We start from the raw sequence: 17,552 nt of genomic DNA, 5'->3' as shown, positions 1-17,552 counted from the left end.
AAACAAACACTGAGTGATTTTTTTTAATAATGTTTTAATGTACAATTTTTTATTCAATAGCAGACAATGAAGACATTCCACAAGAATTAAGATTAAAAAGAAATGTTATTGAAAAATGCATTAATAACACTATTTCTATTGCTTTTAGTGACTAACTGTTTTCATAAATAAGATATATAGTTAAAAAGTAACGTAAACAGTTGGTTTATAAAAATTTAAAAAATTGACAAGTTTAAACTTTTATTTTTATTTTTTTTGTCGACTCTGTGATTTTTTTCTTTAATTTTTGTTTTTATTTCGACCCCCGACCCTATTTTTATAAAAACAAATCCCGTAAATCAATTTATAAAAAAATGTTGGCCTTAATTGGCATTCATTTCATTTCAAATTTTATTGAAATTAAAGTTTTTTGTTACTTGTTAATGAAACTTTCGAAGTGTCTGGTATCAGAGATTCAGCTTCTTATTGATTTATAATGCCTAAGCTATCTTACAGTGTTCCCTCTATATTTATATCTATGTGTATATTTGCTGTGTTCAAACCTGGGTGTTTTCCCTTTGGCTTTTTGTATGTTTTTGCTCTGAAAATGAAGCAGTCATTAGGTTGGCATGTACCTTGTCAAGGTAGTTTTACCAACAAAGAGGCAATAAAGATAAACACAGCAAAGGTCTTACAAGGTCAGGTAGATTACGGTACAACTGTAGATAGGAGTTTATGCAAGTTCATGATGATTATATTATTGAACATGTACAGAATTGGTATGTATACCAAGAAAATGAAGACAACTAAACCATAAATGCTTTAACAAATGTTTTATTATTTAAATGATTTTTCATTCGGGAAAATTGGCATGTTTGTAAAGTGTTTTCTCAGATAAGCTTGTGCAGCTCCCAAAAGCTGATCAGGGACAACACTTTCCACCAAAACAAGATTATTTTCAGAAGAGTCTTCCTTCAAACAAAAAAAAAACACAATACAAGTGGAAAGTATCGTCCTTGATTAGTTTTGGCTGACATCACATGCTAATCTGGGATGAAGTATTAAGCCCCATTTTCCTAGAGCAAGGCTTAATTATATCATGTGATGTTTAATAAGAAGAGGCAAAGGTATTAATTCTGTGCCTATTATAAGGGTGTTTTCCATGAAATTAATGCTGACAAAAATAAATCATGTTATTGTCCCCTACCGGTTTTTGCTCAGTGTCTGTCTCTGAGTGTGTCACACTTTTCTGGATCCTGCGATAACGTTAAAAGTTCTTAATATATTTTCATGAAACTTGAAACATGGACATTATGCACGCCATTTCATTTTGTTACTACATCAAAAATTCTGGTTGCTATGGCACCAAATAGACTAGAAATACTGCTGAAAATGGTGGCTTTCTGGATCCTGCGATAACTTTAAAAGTTCTTCATATTTTTTCATAAAACTTGCAACATGGATAGATGGCAATATGGACATTATGCAGGTCATTTCATTTTGTTCCTACGTCAAAAATTCTGGTTGCTTTGGCAACAAATATAAAAAATTCTGACAATGGTGGAATTTCTGACAATGATGGAGCCGGTAGGGGATATATATTGCTTGGCAATAGTCTTGTTAAAATATAGATTTGGTGTTGGTGTGAACATACTTATGGAAAAACTGGGATTGATGCATGTGTGTTAAGCATCATTCTAGATTTGCCTGTGCCGGCAGCCCTGGCTTATCAGGGACAACACTTCTGCTTTTAAGTATTTTTTCATTTATATGAAGTATCATAGAAACAAATATCCAGCCTAGGCTGAAAGTGTCATCCCTGATTTGCCTCTGTAGACTTTGCAGGCTAATTATGGAATTACTCTTTTCGAACATGCATTAAACCCATTTTCCCAGAATGAGGCTTGTATGCATTCCCAGGATACTGCTGATGAGCTGATGGTAATAAATATCTATAAGAATACCCTTTATTTTCAATAACCATTCTCAATTCACCGTTAATGAAATAATGCTCTCAAAAATCTTTGGAAAAAACACTAGGTTTACTTAAGCTATTCTAAGGGTTCTGCAGATGAAATAATGCTACCAAATAAAATCAGAAAAAGTTTAATGATTGCATTTTTAGGGCTTCTGAGATGTAACGAATGTTTCCCAAAAATATCAGATAATAACTATTTTTTCCGTATCAATTGCCAATGCACTGCAGAGGCGAGGAGATGAAGCTACAAATAATGAAATAAGCACTATGTTTTCCATATCCATTGCTAGGGCACTGCAGACGAGATGTTGCTTCAGAAAGGCTGCAATATCCCTCTGGACCATGCTTGCTTGAGGAAAACCAACATTGAGGTCATGGTAGGTCAACTGAAAATAGTTAGGGGACCGATTTTATTAACATTGTAATACACATTTACAATACGATACATTTTTCGAAGATGCATAATTGCTAAAGTCCATATCATATGTTTATTAATTTTCAATACTTAATTACTTACATTGGCGTCTCTAGCGCCGTATATATATGACTCGCATTGCGAGTTAGTTCCTCTACTTATTAAGATTACAAAATTCTTTCGTAAGTTAACATTGTCGTACGAATGTTTATGAAACGGCCCCCTGGTCTTTAGCCAGAAATTGCTGAATTTGTTATAAGAGCAGGTTCAGGAGATACAAAGGATTTATGCTAAATCCCTGGAATATCAAAGCACTGATGAGTATATTTAGTCTTAGGGTAAAAAAAATGTTGTATTAGATGTAGAAATGTTTAACAAACAAACTGGCATGGCTTTTGGCTTGGTTTATCTTCCTTCAAGCAAAAAGCTTATAAAAACGAAGCCATTTAGAAGTTTGTGTTATATATACCAGCCTAGTGCCACTTAGACTACGCCTAGGTCAATGCAATTTGTGATGTTAGCTCAAGATAACCATGTCACCATCAATCAGCTTATGTATGCATTTTGACGCATTTGATGTCCAGTAGAAAATCTTATAAAATTTCAAACCTTTCTTATAACCAGTTTATTCAAATTTAAAAGTTACTCGCAGGCTGTTTTGGTCTAATCCTGGTTGCACATAGCTATTTTCACTTTGCTTCTGAGTGGGAAATTGTTAATTGTAATATCCGCATATTTTAGATCATAAACTATCAGGGTAGTGAGTGGAATGGCCGTCGACTGCTGGACTTTGACATCCCTGAACTCTCAGTGTGGAACTTTGACGGTTACCAAGGGAAAAAGAAAGTAACCATGGTAATGTATCTGATCTGTATTCAATTCGGTGTAAGCATATGCGGAATTAATACAAATTCAAGTAAATTAAACTACATCTGATACCAAATTTCCTTTTTGTCCCCTACCGGTTTCACCGGAGGGGACTTATGGTTTGCGCTCTGTATGTCCGTCAGTCAGTCAGTCCGTCGGTCTGTGAGTCTGTTACACTTTTCTGGATCCTGCGATAACTTTAAAAGTTCTTCATATTTTTTCATGAAACTTATGCACGTTATTTAATCTTGTTGCTACGTCAAACATTCTGGTTGCTATGGCAACACGCACACACACACACACACACATATATATATATATATTTATATATATACATATATATATATATATATATATATATATATATATATATATATATATATATATATATATATATATATATATATATATATATATATATATAAAATTCTGACAATGGTGGAGCCGGTAGGGGACATATATTGCTTGGCAATAGTCTTGTTCAATATGGAATTTACATATCTAATATGTTTGGAAGTTGCAGATAGCAATACACTTGTGATGCTTAGGTGGCATTTTTTGTTTTTATATGTTGTTTGCTATTACAGTTAGTCAGTACATGCAAATTTATAACCATGCATTTCGGTTGTTTAAACAAGAGGGAATCAGGGTGAAGAATCAACGGTGTTTTCAGGGGTTTAAACACGGGCTGGAGAGAATATAAACACACTCTTAAGAAATTTATTTTTGCAAATATCTCAAGTAATTGAAATACATTTGCAAAACACTTTAGTGCATAAAAAACAGTTGTTTGCAGTTTGTGCCGATATCTTAAGGTATAAGAATCAATCCTTGAATACATCTGAAATCAATGACAAAGTTTCACGTTGGGTGAAGCATAAGCGTGCAGTACACATGGCATTTTTGAACAAAAACACTGGCTTATTAAATAAAGCCGGTGTGTTTACAAACACATCCATTAACGTTTAATTGGTTACCCCACAAAGTCACATGATCCTGCATCCTGGAACAGTCTTGGGCTTTTGTTTTATTGCTAAATCCATGATTGGTCAAGTACTTAATCTTTGATTAAAAAATATGCACTGGTCATTGTTGAGTTTTTAAGACTGGGCCCATTTTAATTAACCAACTTTAAGACTAAAAAATAAAGAACTATTTCAAGAATGATGACAAAATTAAATATTTCAGCTTTGTATATAATCTTTCACTGGCTTTTACTGTTTCCCAAGTCATTTTAGTCATTTTACTATAGTCCCTCATATGGAATAATGTTTTTAGAGGTGGTTAATCAAATTAAAGCATCTTAAGAAGTTTGCAATTTTAATTATGTTATTTGTTTTCAGTCATACATGAAAACAATCTTGATATGCAGACAATAAAATGATTTTTTTTACTAATAACCCTGTATAGATATTTGTTCTGAGTCATAAATGTAAAAAAATACATATGCAGACACAAAATAATTTTTGTGGCTAATAACTCTGTATAGAGTGCATGCCTTAAATGTTCTGTTTTCACAAAAAAGGGACTCAAACTGTGCTTAAAAAATTGGTTCAGTTTTTTGTCATGTGAATTACATGCATGAACATGTGTTTTTTGTTTCAGGACCTGGGTCTTCATTTCAAGAAGACGAGTGGTTCAATCCAGGTGTCCCTGTTCAGTCCATACTGGATGATCAATAAGACTGGGGTCATGTTGAGATACAAGGTAACATATAACAACTGAGTCTTAACATCTGAATAAGTGTATCTTACAAAATATTGTTTAGGTTAAAATAAATTGGATAAATGTTGCCCAAATGCCAACAGTTGTAGACAGAGAAACAGCTAAAGCATTTGATTAATGTAAATTAAGTTCACAACTTTAAAGTCAATGTTTTTGAGTATTAAAAAAATAGTTTTTAAAATTTAAGTTGTTTTAATGCATTGACAGTAATTTTAGGCTCATCTTCATCTTGAATAGCTCGACATTGAAGGCAGAGTCATGTATTGTGGAGCTTTATAAGTATTGACCATCAGTGGCCCTTGATAACATTTTAGGACCTTCAAGGACTCTTGATGACCTTTGGTTTACCTTGTTGACCTTTACTTATCTTTAATGACACTAGATGCACTTAAGTTACACTTGATCATCTTCAAAGATCTCTCTGTGACCCTTCTGTGACCTTCAGTAACCCTTGATTACATTCAGTGATTTGGTTTCTGTGGATGACCTTTCATGACCCTAATTACCATTGATGACCTCAATCTATGTTTGATGGCCCTTGCTGACACATGATGACCATAAATTGCCTTAAATGATCTCTGATAACCTTTTACCTTCCAGGCAGGTGATGACGACCCCATGGAACATCCGCCAGAGATCAAGGACATTGTCATGTTCTCATTTAAAAAAAGTTCCCTGTTCAACAAGAAAAAGGTAGGCTATAGCATATTATATTCATGCTATAGTATATTATAATAGCGATATAATGTACATGTATAATGTATGTAGGAAATTCATGTGTGTGATTATGGTTTTGTATCAGTACATATATATAATTTTGTATACAGACCAATCGATGTACTACAATTAACCCTTTAGCACTTAGAAACATATTTTGACGCATCTGTAGTGCAATAAAAATTTTAATTTAATTAAAGACCTTTCTTACTAAATTCAAGTTTTAAAGGCTTTATTGCCAACCTTTAGGTACTGATGACAGCAAACACCATTAAACCTGAACAGACTGTGAGTTACTCACAGGCTGTTCTGGTTTTATGCTGTTTGCACATAGCCATTTTCACTTTACCTCTAAGTGGGAAAGGGTTTAACTACATTAGCTGTAAAGCATATGCATGGGGCCTTGCTCTTGAAAAACTGGACTTTATGTATGTGCATAAAGTGTCGTCACAGATTAACCTATGCAGGCCGCAAAGGCTAATCAGGGACCTAAAGAGAGAACTTCATTTAAACGAGCAATGCTATTAAAGCAGCAAATGTCGCCCTGGGCCCCGTTTCATCAACGATCGCATCGCAATTTTACTGCTAAAATATCGCACATCGCTTATCTGATCGCAATTTGCGTTTCATCAAATATCGCATCGCCGGTTCGGTTGCGATATTCGCACATCGCCAATATTAAGGCTATTTTGCGTTTCATCAAAAATCGCACATCGCAAGAGCACCTGTTTTTTGCGATATTTTGCTATAAAAAATGCGATGACACAAACGCAGTCGCAGAGCGTTAAAAAACCCAATATGACCGAGATGTTTTTGTTGATGCTTGTAAATAACCAGAGAAGGAGAGAGCGGGAGTTCCGTCCCCGTTTGGAGGTTGCCGGGGTTCGCGATATAGACTTTGTTAGTCGGTATCGGGTGAACCGAACCACCGCGCAACAACTGGTTGAGCTTTTGGGGCAGGATCTTGCCAGATCTGATCGGGGCGGAAAAACCATTTTGCCGGAGACCAAGGTAAGACTATTGCAATCGACATGCATTTGCTAATTTGCTACTCTATATTGGCTCTGAGAAATTGACACACACAGTACGTGCATTACGACCGTTATCAAGTACAGTAACTCCCAGTAGGGTGCTGTTTTCTTACATCCGGTCTAAATGTGTTCTCATGTAAACAAGTAAACACGGATACAAAAGTGAAATTTTATGATACAATACCGTTGGATTGCCAGGCATGAATAGGCAAATCGAACAACGATTGAATTGTAATTCGACTCTTTCAATTTATTGATTAAATGAAGGCGAAATAAGGGGAATGTCAAGTTTGTTAACCTACAATATGAAGTAAATACGATCTAGGTCACGTAAGTTTGAACGTATCGTTTTAGTATGTTGTAATTTATTAATTACTCACGGATTTTTCAACATCATCCTTGTTTTCATTTCTACTGAACTTTTCAATTGAAGAGTGGAGTCAGTGGAGTAAAACGACTAGGGCCAACATGATCGTTTTTTGTTTTTTTAAATGGGTCTTTTTATTTTAATTAATATTTCAGGTACATGTCACCAAATTTTATTTATGAATGTTTCAACTTTTATTGCTGCAGATCCTCGTCAGCCTGAGATTCCTGGCTAAAGGCGCATTTTACTCAGAAATGGCAGACGCACATGGGATCAGCAGATCAAGTGTATCGATAACCGTTCATGCCTTTGTTGAGTCTGTCAACAACAACTTGGATAACATTAGGTACATAACTGATATCAAGATAGATTTGATATAATATTATAGCACTTACTGTTACAAACAGACAATCTTATGTGTACGGTTACAAACAGAAAATGTTATGTCAACTTATTGAGTTTAGACCCGGGCTGGGCACGGAAAATTCTCAATAGTTTGCAACAGTAGAAATATGAAGCTTTCTAAGAAATCCTATATATGAAATTGCATCTCCAGACTCCTAAAGATTTTCCGATTTGCCGCTTGTATTAGGAGATGGCAATGAACAATTTTACTGCAATATTTCACATTTTATTTCTCCATTTTTTATATATTTATCAGCCTATTAATTGACATTTTGAAATTAAATGGTAACATATACTGGTTAAACATATTTATTTTTTAGCTCCACTGGCCAGAGGCCAGTGGGGGCTTATGTCATGGTCCTGTGTCCGTCGGGCGTGCATGATTTTAGCATTTTCTTTAAACATCTTCTTCTCCTAAACTACAAGTCCAATTGTGATAAAATTTATCGCAAATGTTCCTGGGGAGAACCTCTTTCAAATTTATTCAAATTATGTCCCTGGGGTCAAATTTGACCCCGCCCCGGGGGTCATTTATTGAACATATGCTTATATAAAGCCTATTTTGTGCGAACTTTAAAAATCTTCTTGTCCATAACCATTGGGCCTAGTGCTACCACATTTGGTATGTAGTGACATTTAATAGTTCTCTACTTTGTTTGTTCAAATTATGCCCCTGGGGTCAAATTTGACCCTGCCCCTTGGATCACAAAAAGTAACATATGCTTAAATAAGGCCTATTTTGTGCAAACTTAAAAAAAACTTCTTGTTCATAATTATATAGCCTAGGGCTACTAAATTTAGTATGTAGTGACATCTAATAGTCCTCAACCAAATTTGTTCAATTATTCCCCCGGGCTCAAATTTTACCCTGCCCCGGGTGTCACAATACTGAACATATGCTTATATAAAGCCTATATTGGGCCTTGGGCTACCAAATTTACTTTTAAAAGAACATGAATATAATGTTACTGATACAAAGGCTATAACATGTTATTTTTAAGTTGTGATTTGATTTTTTACATATTTCACTCTAGAGACATCTTGATGCTACAGCAAATGTAGTTCTTCTGGGAGATAGTGGATACGCCCTGAGCCCCTCCCTACTTACCCCATAAAGAATCCTCGTTCCCAACAGGAAGAGCGGTACAACCGTAGACACAAGAGGGGTCGGGAAGTTGTGGAACGGGGATTTGGGATATTGAAGTCCAGATTCAGGTATAGAAAGATTTCTTGTTCCTTTCATATATTCTTATTTTACATATCAGACTTATATATTGTGAAATCAAATATACCAAGTAATACCCAGTGTGCTTTAAATAAATAATCGTATAAACTGAACATAATTGTTAATTGATTAATTGCTATATTTAGAAACTTATTATATCTTTCAAATTAAACATGATTGTGCATTTTCTTCATTACCTGGGAATGCACAAATTTTGTCCTGCAAACATGTATTATCAGTTTATCACAGACATGTTTTCATGTCTATCATGTTCAAATAACCTAATGCAGCAATTGAAATGAAATACAAATATTCGGAAAATAATAACAGTTGTTCTACTTGAATATTTAATATTAAGTTGATGCTTATCTCAGAACTGACTAGTTCAATGGAGAATAAAAAGTTAAAGAAGTATTCATGATGTGTTTCCTTTCTAATATATGTCTACTTCGATCAGGGGGTGTTTTGCCCTACAAGCCCCATCAGTGTGCGGCCTTGTTTGTAGCGTCCTGCCGGCTGCACAATCTGCTGATGGCCAATGGGGAGAAACAAGAAGTGGATGCCGATGTCAGTGAGGATGATGACAACTATGATGACCCTGTTGAAGTTGTACAATATCAGCGTGGTGCTGCTGTTCGAGATTATTATGTAAACCTTAATTAACATTCATGAAGATAAAACAAAATAGTTGGACCTATTGTTTGTTAAAACGTAAATTAAAATGTGTCTTTTTTTAGTTCGCCTTTTTTAGCTCTCCTATCTTTTGAAAAAAAATTATGAGCTATTGTCATCACCTTGGCGTCAGCGTCGGCGTCGGCGTCCGGTTAAGTTTTGCGTTTAGGTCCACTTTTCTCAGAAAGTATCAATGCTATTGCATTCAAACCTGGTACACTTACTTACTATCATGAGGGGACTGGGCAGGCAAAGTTAGATAACTCTGGCTTGCATTTTAACAGAATTATGTGCCCTTTTTATACTTAGAAAATTGAAAAATTTGGTTAAGTTTTGTGTTTAGGTCCATTTTATTCCTTAAGTATCAAAGCTTTTGCTTTCATACTTGCAACACTTACTAACTATCATAAGGGGACTGTGCAGGCAAAGTAATGTAACTCTGACTGGCATTTTGACAAAATTATATGCCCTTTTTATACTTAGAAAATTGAAAATTTGTTTAAGATTTGTGTTTAGGTCCACTTTATTCCTACAGTATCAAAGCTATTGCTTTCATACTTGCAACACTTATTAACTATCATTAGGGGACTGTGCAGGCAAAGTTATGTAACTCTGACTGGCATTTGGACGGAATTATGGGCCCTTTATATTTAGAAAATTAAAAGTTTTGTGTTTTGGTCCACTTTACCCCTAAACTATCAAAGATATTGCTTTCATACTTGGAACACTCGCAAACTATCATAAGGGTACAGTAAAAGGACAAGTTGCATAACTCTGGTTGTCATTTTTACGGAATTATGGCCCTTTTTTGACTTAGTAACTTTTAATATATGGTTAAATTTTGTGTTTCGATCCACTTTACTTCTAAAGTATCAAGGCTATTGCTTTCAAACTTCAAATACTTTCATGCTATCATGAGGTTACTGTACCTGGCAAGTTGAATTTTACCTTGGCCTTTGAATGACCTTGATTCTCAGGGTCAAATAATTAAATTTTGCTCAAAATGCCATAACTTCTTTATTTATGATTAGATGTGATTGATACTTTGACAAAACTACTCTTACCTGACATACCACAATAGACTCCACCCAAACCATCCCCCGTGCCCTCCCCCCCCCCCCCCGAATCCTCCCCCCCCCTAATTTTTCTTTGTTTGTTTAAGATCATCTCACAAATGACCACTACCACCCTCACACTATACTATACCCCCCACTCCACCCCATCCCCAAATTGGTTTTTTGAAACGGTTAAAAAACACAAATATTTATTTTTATTATTTTATGTTTGAAATACCGTCCAACCATCGCACCCAAGAATACCCCCCCAACCCCCCTCCTCCCCCCCCGATTTCCCCCCCTATTTTTTTTTAAGATCATCTCACAAATGACCACCACACCCTCACACTATACTATACCCCCCCAACTCCCCCCGAATCCATTCCCCCCCCCCCCCGAATCCCTCCCCCCTATTTTTTTTTTAAGATCATCTCACAAATGACCACCACACCCTCACTCTATACTATTCCCCCCCCCCGAATCCCTCCCCTATTTTTTTTTTTTAAGATCATCTCACAAATTACCACCACACCCTCACACTATACTATACCCCCCCCACCCCACCTCCCAATTTTTTTTTGAAACGGTTAAAAAACACAAATATTTATTTTTATTATTTTATGTTTGAAATACCGTCCAACCATCGCACCCAAGAATACCCCCCCACCCCCCCCGAATTCCCTCCCCCTAATTTTTTTTTTTAAGAGCATCTCACAAATGACCACCACACCCTCACACTATACTATACCCCCCACCCCACCCCCCCTATTTATTTTTTTTTTGAAACGGTTAAAAAACACAAATATTTTTTTTTATTATGTTATGATTGAAATACCGTCCAACCATCGCACCCAAGAATACCCCATCCTCCCCTCCCCCGAATTCTCCCCCCCTAATTTTTTTTTTTTTTTTAAGATCATCTCACAAATGACCACCACACCCTCACACTATACCCGCCCCCCCCCCCCATTTTTTTTTGATACGGTTAAAAAACACAAATATTTATTTTTTATTATTTTATGTTTGAAATACCGTCCGACCATCGCACCCAAGAATCCCCCCTCCCACCCCCCCACCTCCCGATTTTTTTTGTTTGTTTTTTCAATTTTTTTCGCATTTTTGGAAGATAATGTAATAAATGTCCACGCCCCCACACTATACACCCCTCTTCACTCCACCCCTCCCTCCTTTGTGATTGAAAATGAGAGTCCCTTCACCTTTAAAAAGAAAATAGATGAGCGGTCTGCACCCGCAAGGCGGTGCTCTTGTTAATACGTTGTGGTAGCCTTGTCATTTACAAAAGTATTTTTTTTTTAGATTTATTTCCATTAGATGTTGGGTTAATACATGATGTCAATGAATAAAATAAGAATCCATTTAAAATAGAGGTAACTAAGATAAGTATCTCTTTGTATCCATGTATGTCCATTACATAACTTGAAATTTCATGTTTGCGTTATTATATTTGTCCATGCAAATCAATTGAATACATTATTGGATAATGCACCTTTAAAATTACTCAAGATGCTGTCAAGTTCAATTGAGAGAATTGTTTAAATTGTGTTATGGACATCACTGCATTTGTGTAATGTGGTAGCTTTGATCATTGATGTAGATTTCTGCTTCTATTGGTATCTGAAAGATAGGCACGCTAGAACATACACTATCATCTTGCCAGACAGCCCTTACACAAGGAAGATACAGGTGGAGACACGACAAGGTCCTCCAAGAACTGGCAGACATAGTGGAAAGGGAGAGGCGTAAGAAGAGGACTGTGAAAGAGACCGGGAAGATGCAGTTTGTAAAGGAAGGGGAAACCATCAAGAAGCAGCAGACGCAAGCAGCATCGATCCTAGATCGTGCGCAGTCATGGGAGATGGTTGTTGACCTGAAACGAAGGCTGGTTTTCCCAAGTGTAGTCCAGACAACACAACGCCCCAACATGGTGATCTGGTCGGCAAAGGACAAGTGTCTGGTGATGGTTGAACTCACAGTTCCTTGGGAGTCGCGCTGTGATGAGGCGATGGAGAGAAAAACAGCAAAATATGCTGATCTGCAGAGGGAATGCAAGGAGAAGGGGTGGCACACGTGGCTATTCCCAGTGGAGGTCGGCGTCCGAGGCTTTCCGTCAAAGTCTCTCTCGAGACTTTTCACTGCACTTGGCCTGACAGGAAGAGACAGAAAGCGAGCGGTCAACAGACTTGGGGATGCAGCGGAGAGAGCATCGAGATGGCTTTGGCTAAGGAGAGAAGAGAGGAGCTGGCAGCCGTCTACTGACACGTAGGGGATTTATCGACCCTGCGGACCCACCACCAGGAGAATGTATCGAGATTAATGGGTCGAAACATTCAGTGATCGGTGGCTCTCGACTGAGGATGTCAGTAGTCCAGCAGTTTAACGACTGTTTACATCTCATTCCACATCTGGTTTACCAGTGACTTCTAGGAAAGACTGGATGACAACCGAGAAAAAAACGGTGACGCTGGAAAGACAGATGGCCACCAGGAAAGCCTGGGAAGGGCACGACGGGTTGGCAGCCCGGAATGCAGTTCCTGTGAAGGAACAACCACAACATCAGCTTAAGACTCACACACAGAAGAATACCCCCAGATTCTTCCGAGAGGGGGGGGGGGAAGATGAGAGACTCACAAGGACGGATACACAGATGACGACTAGGCTTGTACAACGGACATTGACCGGAGAAGAAGCAGTAGTGAAGTGTGGTAAATGTGATAAGATCTGCAATCAAGCCAGGACTGATTGTGGGAAATCAGACACCCAGACGCAACGCTCAGGTGGTACACCTGGTGAGACGATGGAGGATCGAAGTCGGAAAGAATCCCATAGGACTAGGAACCTCTACGCTTCTGAGAATCTGGTTTCAAACACCCAGGGCAGGAGGAGGACGACCATGACCCTCTTCTTGATCTGCTTCCCCCACTGGACGATGACACTCCAGCACATGCAGAACCAGCACCACAAGTACAAACAGCTCCGGGAGATGATGAGAAGAGGCGCCTGCGGAAAGCATGGCCCAAGACGACAGACCGGCGAGCGTGGCAGGAGCTAGATCGAGACGTCTCCGCTGTACTGGAAACAACCCTCCAGGGTCCAGTTGACCGAAAGATAAGAGCAATGACGGGCCTCATCTATACTGTAAGCAAAGAGAGGTTTGGCTTGGCGGAGAAGAAACCAGAAAAGCCAGCCCCAATCATAAGCAGAAGACAGAGGCTAATCAAACAGACCAGAAAGGAGCTTACAAGTGTAAAGAGGCAGTATAGAAAAGCCAAGGAAGAAGAGAAAGTAGGACTCCAACAGTTACGAAGCACTTTACGAGAGAAACTGAGCACTCTCAACAAGGCTGAGCAAACAAGACAGAGGAAAAGGAAGAGGGAGAGACAGAGAGCTAGATTCATCCAGAATCCATACCAGTTCTCCAAAGACATCCTTGACAACGAACGATTAGGAACAGTAGAGAACAGTATGGAGGACATAGAACAGCACTTACGCAATGTCCACAGTGATCCTTCACGGGAGGTTCCACTGGGTGAATGTTCAAGGCTAGAGCCAGAAGACCCACCAGAAACTCCTTTGGACACAAAGGAGCCATCATTGTCTGAGGTACAGCACGTGGTGAAGAAAGCGAGGACAGGCTCAGCCCCAGGCCCGAATGGCATTCCTTATCGTGTCTATAGGATGTGCCCAGGCATACTTCGGAAACTATGGACCCTACTTAGAGTTATTTGGAGAAAGGGCAAAATCCCGGATTGCTGGAAGAGAGCGGAGGGAATATTCGCCCCAAAGGAGAAGGACTCGAAGGATATTGGTCAGTTCCGGACCATTTCTCTGCTCATCGTAGAGGGGAAGATATTCTTTGTAGTCCTAGCCAAGCGACAGACAACGTTGCTTACTGACAACAACTACGTTGATACGTCAATTCAGAAGGGTGGAGTTCCCGGATTTTCAGGATGCGTCGAGCATACCAGTGTGCTCAGCCAAGTGATTCGGTAAGCACGAGTGAACCATGATGACCTGACTGTAGTGTGGCTAGACCTTGACAACGCTTATGGATCAATACCCCACAAGTTGATTGAGAAGGCATTTGAGCAGTATCATGTACCAGAACACGTTTGTTACCTGGTAAAATACTACTACAGAGGCATTAAGCTACGCTTTGCTGTGGGAGACAAGACAACAGCATGGCAAAGCTTTGAGAAAGGCATTGTCACAGGATGCACAATATCTGTGGTCCTGTTTGTGATGGGTATGAACCTCATCATCAATGCGGCGAAGAGAGAGACACGTGGTCCAAAAGCAGCAACAGGAATCTACCTACATCCAGTTAAGGGATTCATGGATGACCTCACTCTGACAGCAAAGACCCACATTCAAGCAAGGTGGATGCTTTCGGCACTAGAAGAGGCAGCAACTTGGTCCAAAATGAGGTTCAAACCCAGAAAGTCCAGAGCACTTGTTATCAGGAAAGGCCAACCTACCAAGAAATTCAATCTGACAGTGCAAGGTGAGGACATACCATCGATAATGGACAGCCCCATTAAATGCCTTGGGAAGTGGTATGATGCTACACTCTAAGATGGACAGAAAAACGCATCAAGAACCAGCTCACTGAAGGGCTGAAGCAGATTGACAGAAGTGGACTACCTGGCAAATTCAAGGTCTGGTTATTCCAGAATGGACTTCTCCCACGACTGATGTGGCCACTGATGCTTTATGAGGTGGCAACAACAGTGGTGGAGGGACTGGAGAGAACCATTAGTAGGCATTTGCGAAAGTGGCTTGGCGTACCACCCAGCTTCAGCAACATTGGGCTCTATGGACGATCAAATCAACTACAGCTCCCATTGAGTTCGTTGGTGGAGGAGTACAAGGTGGCAAAGGCCAGACTTGTCATGACGCTGAAGGATTCAAGGGATGACATGGTCCGAAGAGCAGGTGTTGAGACCAGGACGGGAAGAAAGTGGTCCGCTAGCCAGGCTGTAGCGCAAGCCGAGAGCCGCCTGCGACACAAAGACATTGTGGGAACAACGGCAGTGGGAACACAAGGTCTGGGCGCTGCGGAGTCGAGGAGCTGGAAGAAGGCGGACAGTAGGACAAGGAGGGAGATGGTCCAGGCAAAGGTACGTCTGGCCGAAGAAGAAGATCGAGGCATAAGGGCAGTGGCAATGGGGTGCCAGGGTGCTTGGACAAAGTGGCAGACTACAGGAAAGAAGATGACATGGGCGGATATTTGGCGTAGCGAACCTCTGCGCATCAGTTTCCTGCTCAGGTCAGTCTACGACCTGCTACCTTCACCAGCAAACCTTCACAGATGGGGAAAACGTGACGACCCAACCTGCCAACTTTGCGGAAAGAAAGGCACGCTAGAACATACACTATCATCTTGCCAGACAGCCCTTACACAAGGAAGATACAGGTGGAGACACGACAAGGTCCTCCAAGAACTGGCAGACATAGTGGAAAGGGAGAGGCGTAAGAAGAGGACTGTGAAAGAGACCGGGAAGATGCAGTTTGTAAAGGAAGGGGAAACCATCAAGAAGCAGCAGACGCAAGCAGCATCGATCCTAGATCGTGCGCAGTCATGGGAGATGGTTGTTGACCTGAAACGAAGGCTGGTTTTCCCAAGTGTAGTCCAGACAACACAACGCCCCGACATGGTGATCTGGTCGGCAAAGGACAAGTGTCTGGTGATGGTTGAACTCACAGTTCCTTTGGGAGTCGCGCTGTGATGAGGCGATGGAGAGGAAAACGGCAAAATATGCTGATCTGCATAGGAAATGCAAGGAGAAGGGGTGGCACACGTGGCCATTCCCAGTGGAGGTCGGCGTCCGAGGCTTTCCGTCAAATTCTCTCTGGAGACTTTTCACTGCACTTGATCTGACAGGAAGAGACAGAAAGCGAGCGGTCAACAGACTTGGGGATGCAGCGGAGAGAGCATCGAGATGGCTTTGGCTAAGGAGAGAAGAGAGGAGCTGGCAGCCGTCTACTGACACGTAGGGGATTGATCAACCCCTGCGGACCCACCACCAGGAGAATGTATCGAGATTAATGGGTCGAAACATTCAGTGATCGGTGGCTCTCGACTGAGGATGTCAGTAGTCCAGCAGTTTAACGACTGTTTACATCTCGTTGAAAGTTATTTGTTATTGTTAAACTATTATTGTAAATGTTTTCAGTGTTCAATTTCATATTTCTAAAAGATTTCAGTGAATCATAAAGAAAGATGTTTCTTCAACCTCTATTTAATGTTAATATTAAGGATTTTTCTAGTAATCTTTTGTCAATTACTCTCTTTATTTTAACAAGGGGCAATTTTCATTGTTGTGCACTTTAATTATTATGTCCATCCGTGGGCTCGTTTCACATTCTTGTATGTACCACCTATCTTTAACAAATTTGATTATCTTTAAGATCTGCTGTGCATATTGTATCGGAATTACAATCAGACTATTTTTTAATTATTTATCGACATTTGTTGAATTTTAAATGTAAACATTGTTGAATTTTGATATCATTATATGTGGCTGTACTTGGACAGGAGAATACCATTTTATTTAAACAAATGATAAAATGCAAACCAATCAAAAATTAAGCACTGATTTTCTCATTTTTGTTCACCACATGTTCATACGCATTCTACATAATTCACTCATTTCGTTAAATGTTATATCTGAGACGTATTCTTGTTGATACTTGTTTTGGATGAAGTATAGTAGCAGCCAATAAATAGATCATTAAGTTTATTATTTGTTGTTTTATTTGATTTCTATATGCCCCTTTGGAAAAAGGAACATGTTATGTTGAACAGTATTCATCTGATCTTCACCAATCTTTGTCAAAAGTTGAATTTGGATGATATATAGGCCAGTTTCAAATATGGGTCATGTAGTGTTAAATACTAGGTCATATGGTCACTTAGTGCATTTTCAGCATTCAGCATGTTGTTCGGCTCTAATTCGAACAATATTCATCCGATCTTCCCCAATCTTATTTAGGATTTCCATCAAGTTTACATAGATCAAATTTGAATGCAGATTAATTATGCTTAAAAGTATGTCAAAGTATTTCTGGGCGAATGGTTAACATTCAACATGTTGT

The 17,552-nt window shown here is 39.1% G+C and overlaps 1 protein-coding gene across 1 annotated transcript in view; it reads left to right on the top strand.

Moving 5' to 3' along the window:
* Nucleotides 1-17,552, top strand: part of LOC127869751 (intermembrane lipid transfer protein VPS13A-like) — a 172,802-nt gene that overhangs the window by 87,298 nt on the left and 67,952 nt on the right. Inside the window, exons 54-64 of the mRNA XM_052412411.1 lie at nt 2,248-2,334; nt 3,114-3,227; nt 4,845-4,946; nt 5,565-5,657; nt 6,519-6,692; nt 9,187-9,318; nt 12,115-12,543; nt 12,882-12,990; nt 13,330-14,443; nt 14,594-14,833; nt 15,031-16,141. Coding sequence (XP_052268371.1) covers nt 2,248-2,334; nt 3,114-3,227; nt 4,845-4,946; nt 5,565-5,657; nt 6,519-6,692; nt 9,187-9,318; nt 12,115-12,543; nt 12,882-12,990; nt 13,330-14,443; nt 14,594-14,833; nt 15,031-16,141 — 3,705 coding nt within the window. The remainder of the gene's footprint in view (nt 1-2,247; nt 2,335-3,113; nt 3,228-4,844; nt 4,947-5,564; nt 5,658-6,518; nt 6,693-9,186; nt 9,319-12,114; nt 12,544-12,881; nt 12,991-13,329; nt 14,444-14,593; nt 14,834-15,030; nt 16,142-17,552) is intronic.

Source organism: Dreissena polymorpha, chromosome 2 (genome assembly GCF_020536995.1).
Source record: "Dreissena polymorpha isolate Duluth1 chromosome 2, UMN_Dpol_1.0, whole genome shotgun sequence".
NCBI lineage: Eukaryota > Metazoa > Mollusca > Bivalvia > Myida > Dreissenidae > Dreissena > Dreissena polymorpha.
The sequence above is the reverse complement of the archived record's forward strand: the minus strand, read 5'-3'. Positions and strand labels throughout refer to the sequence as shown.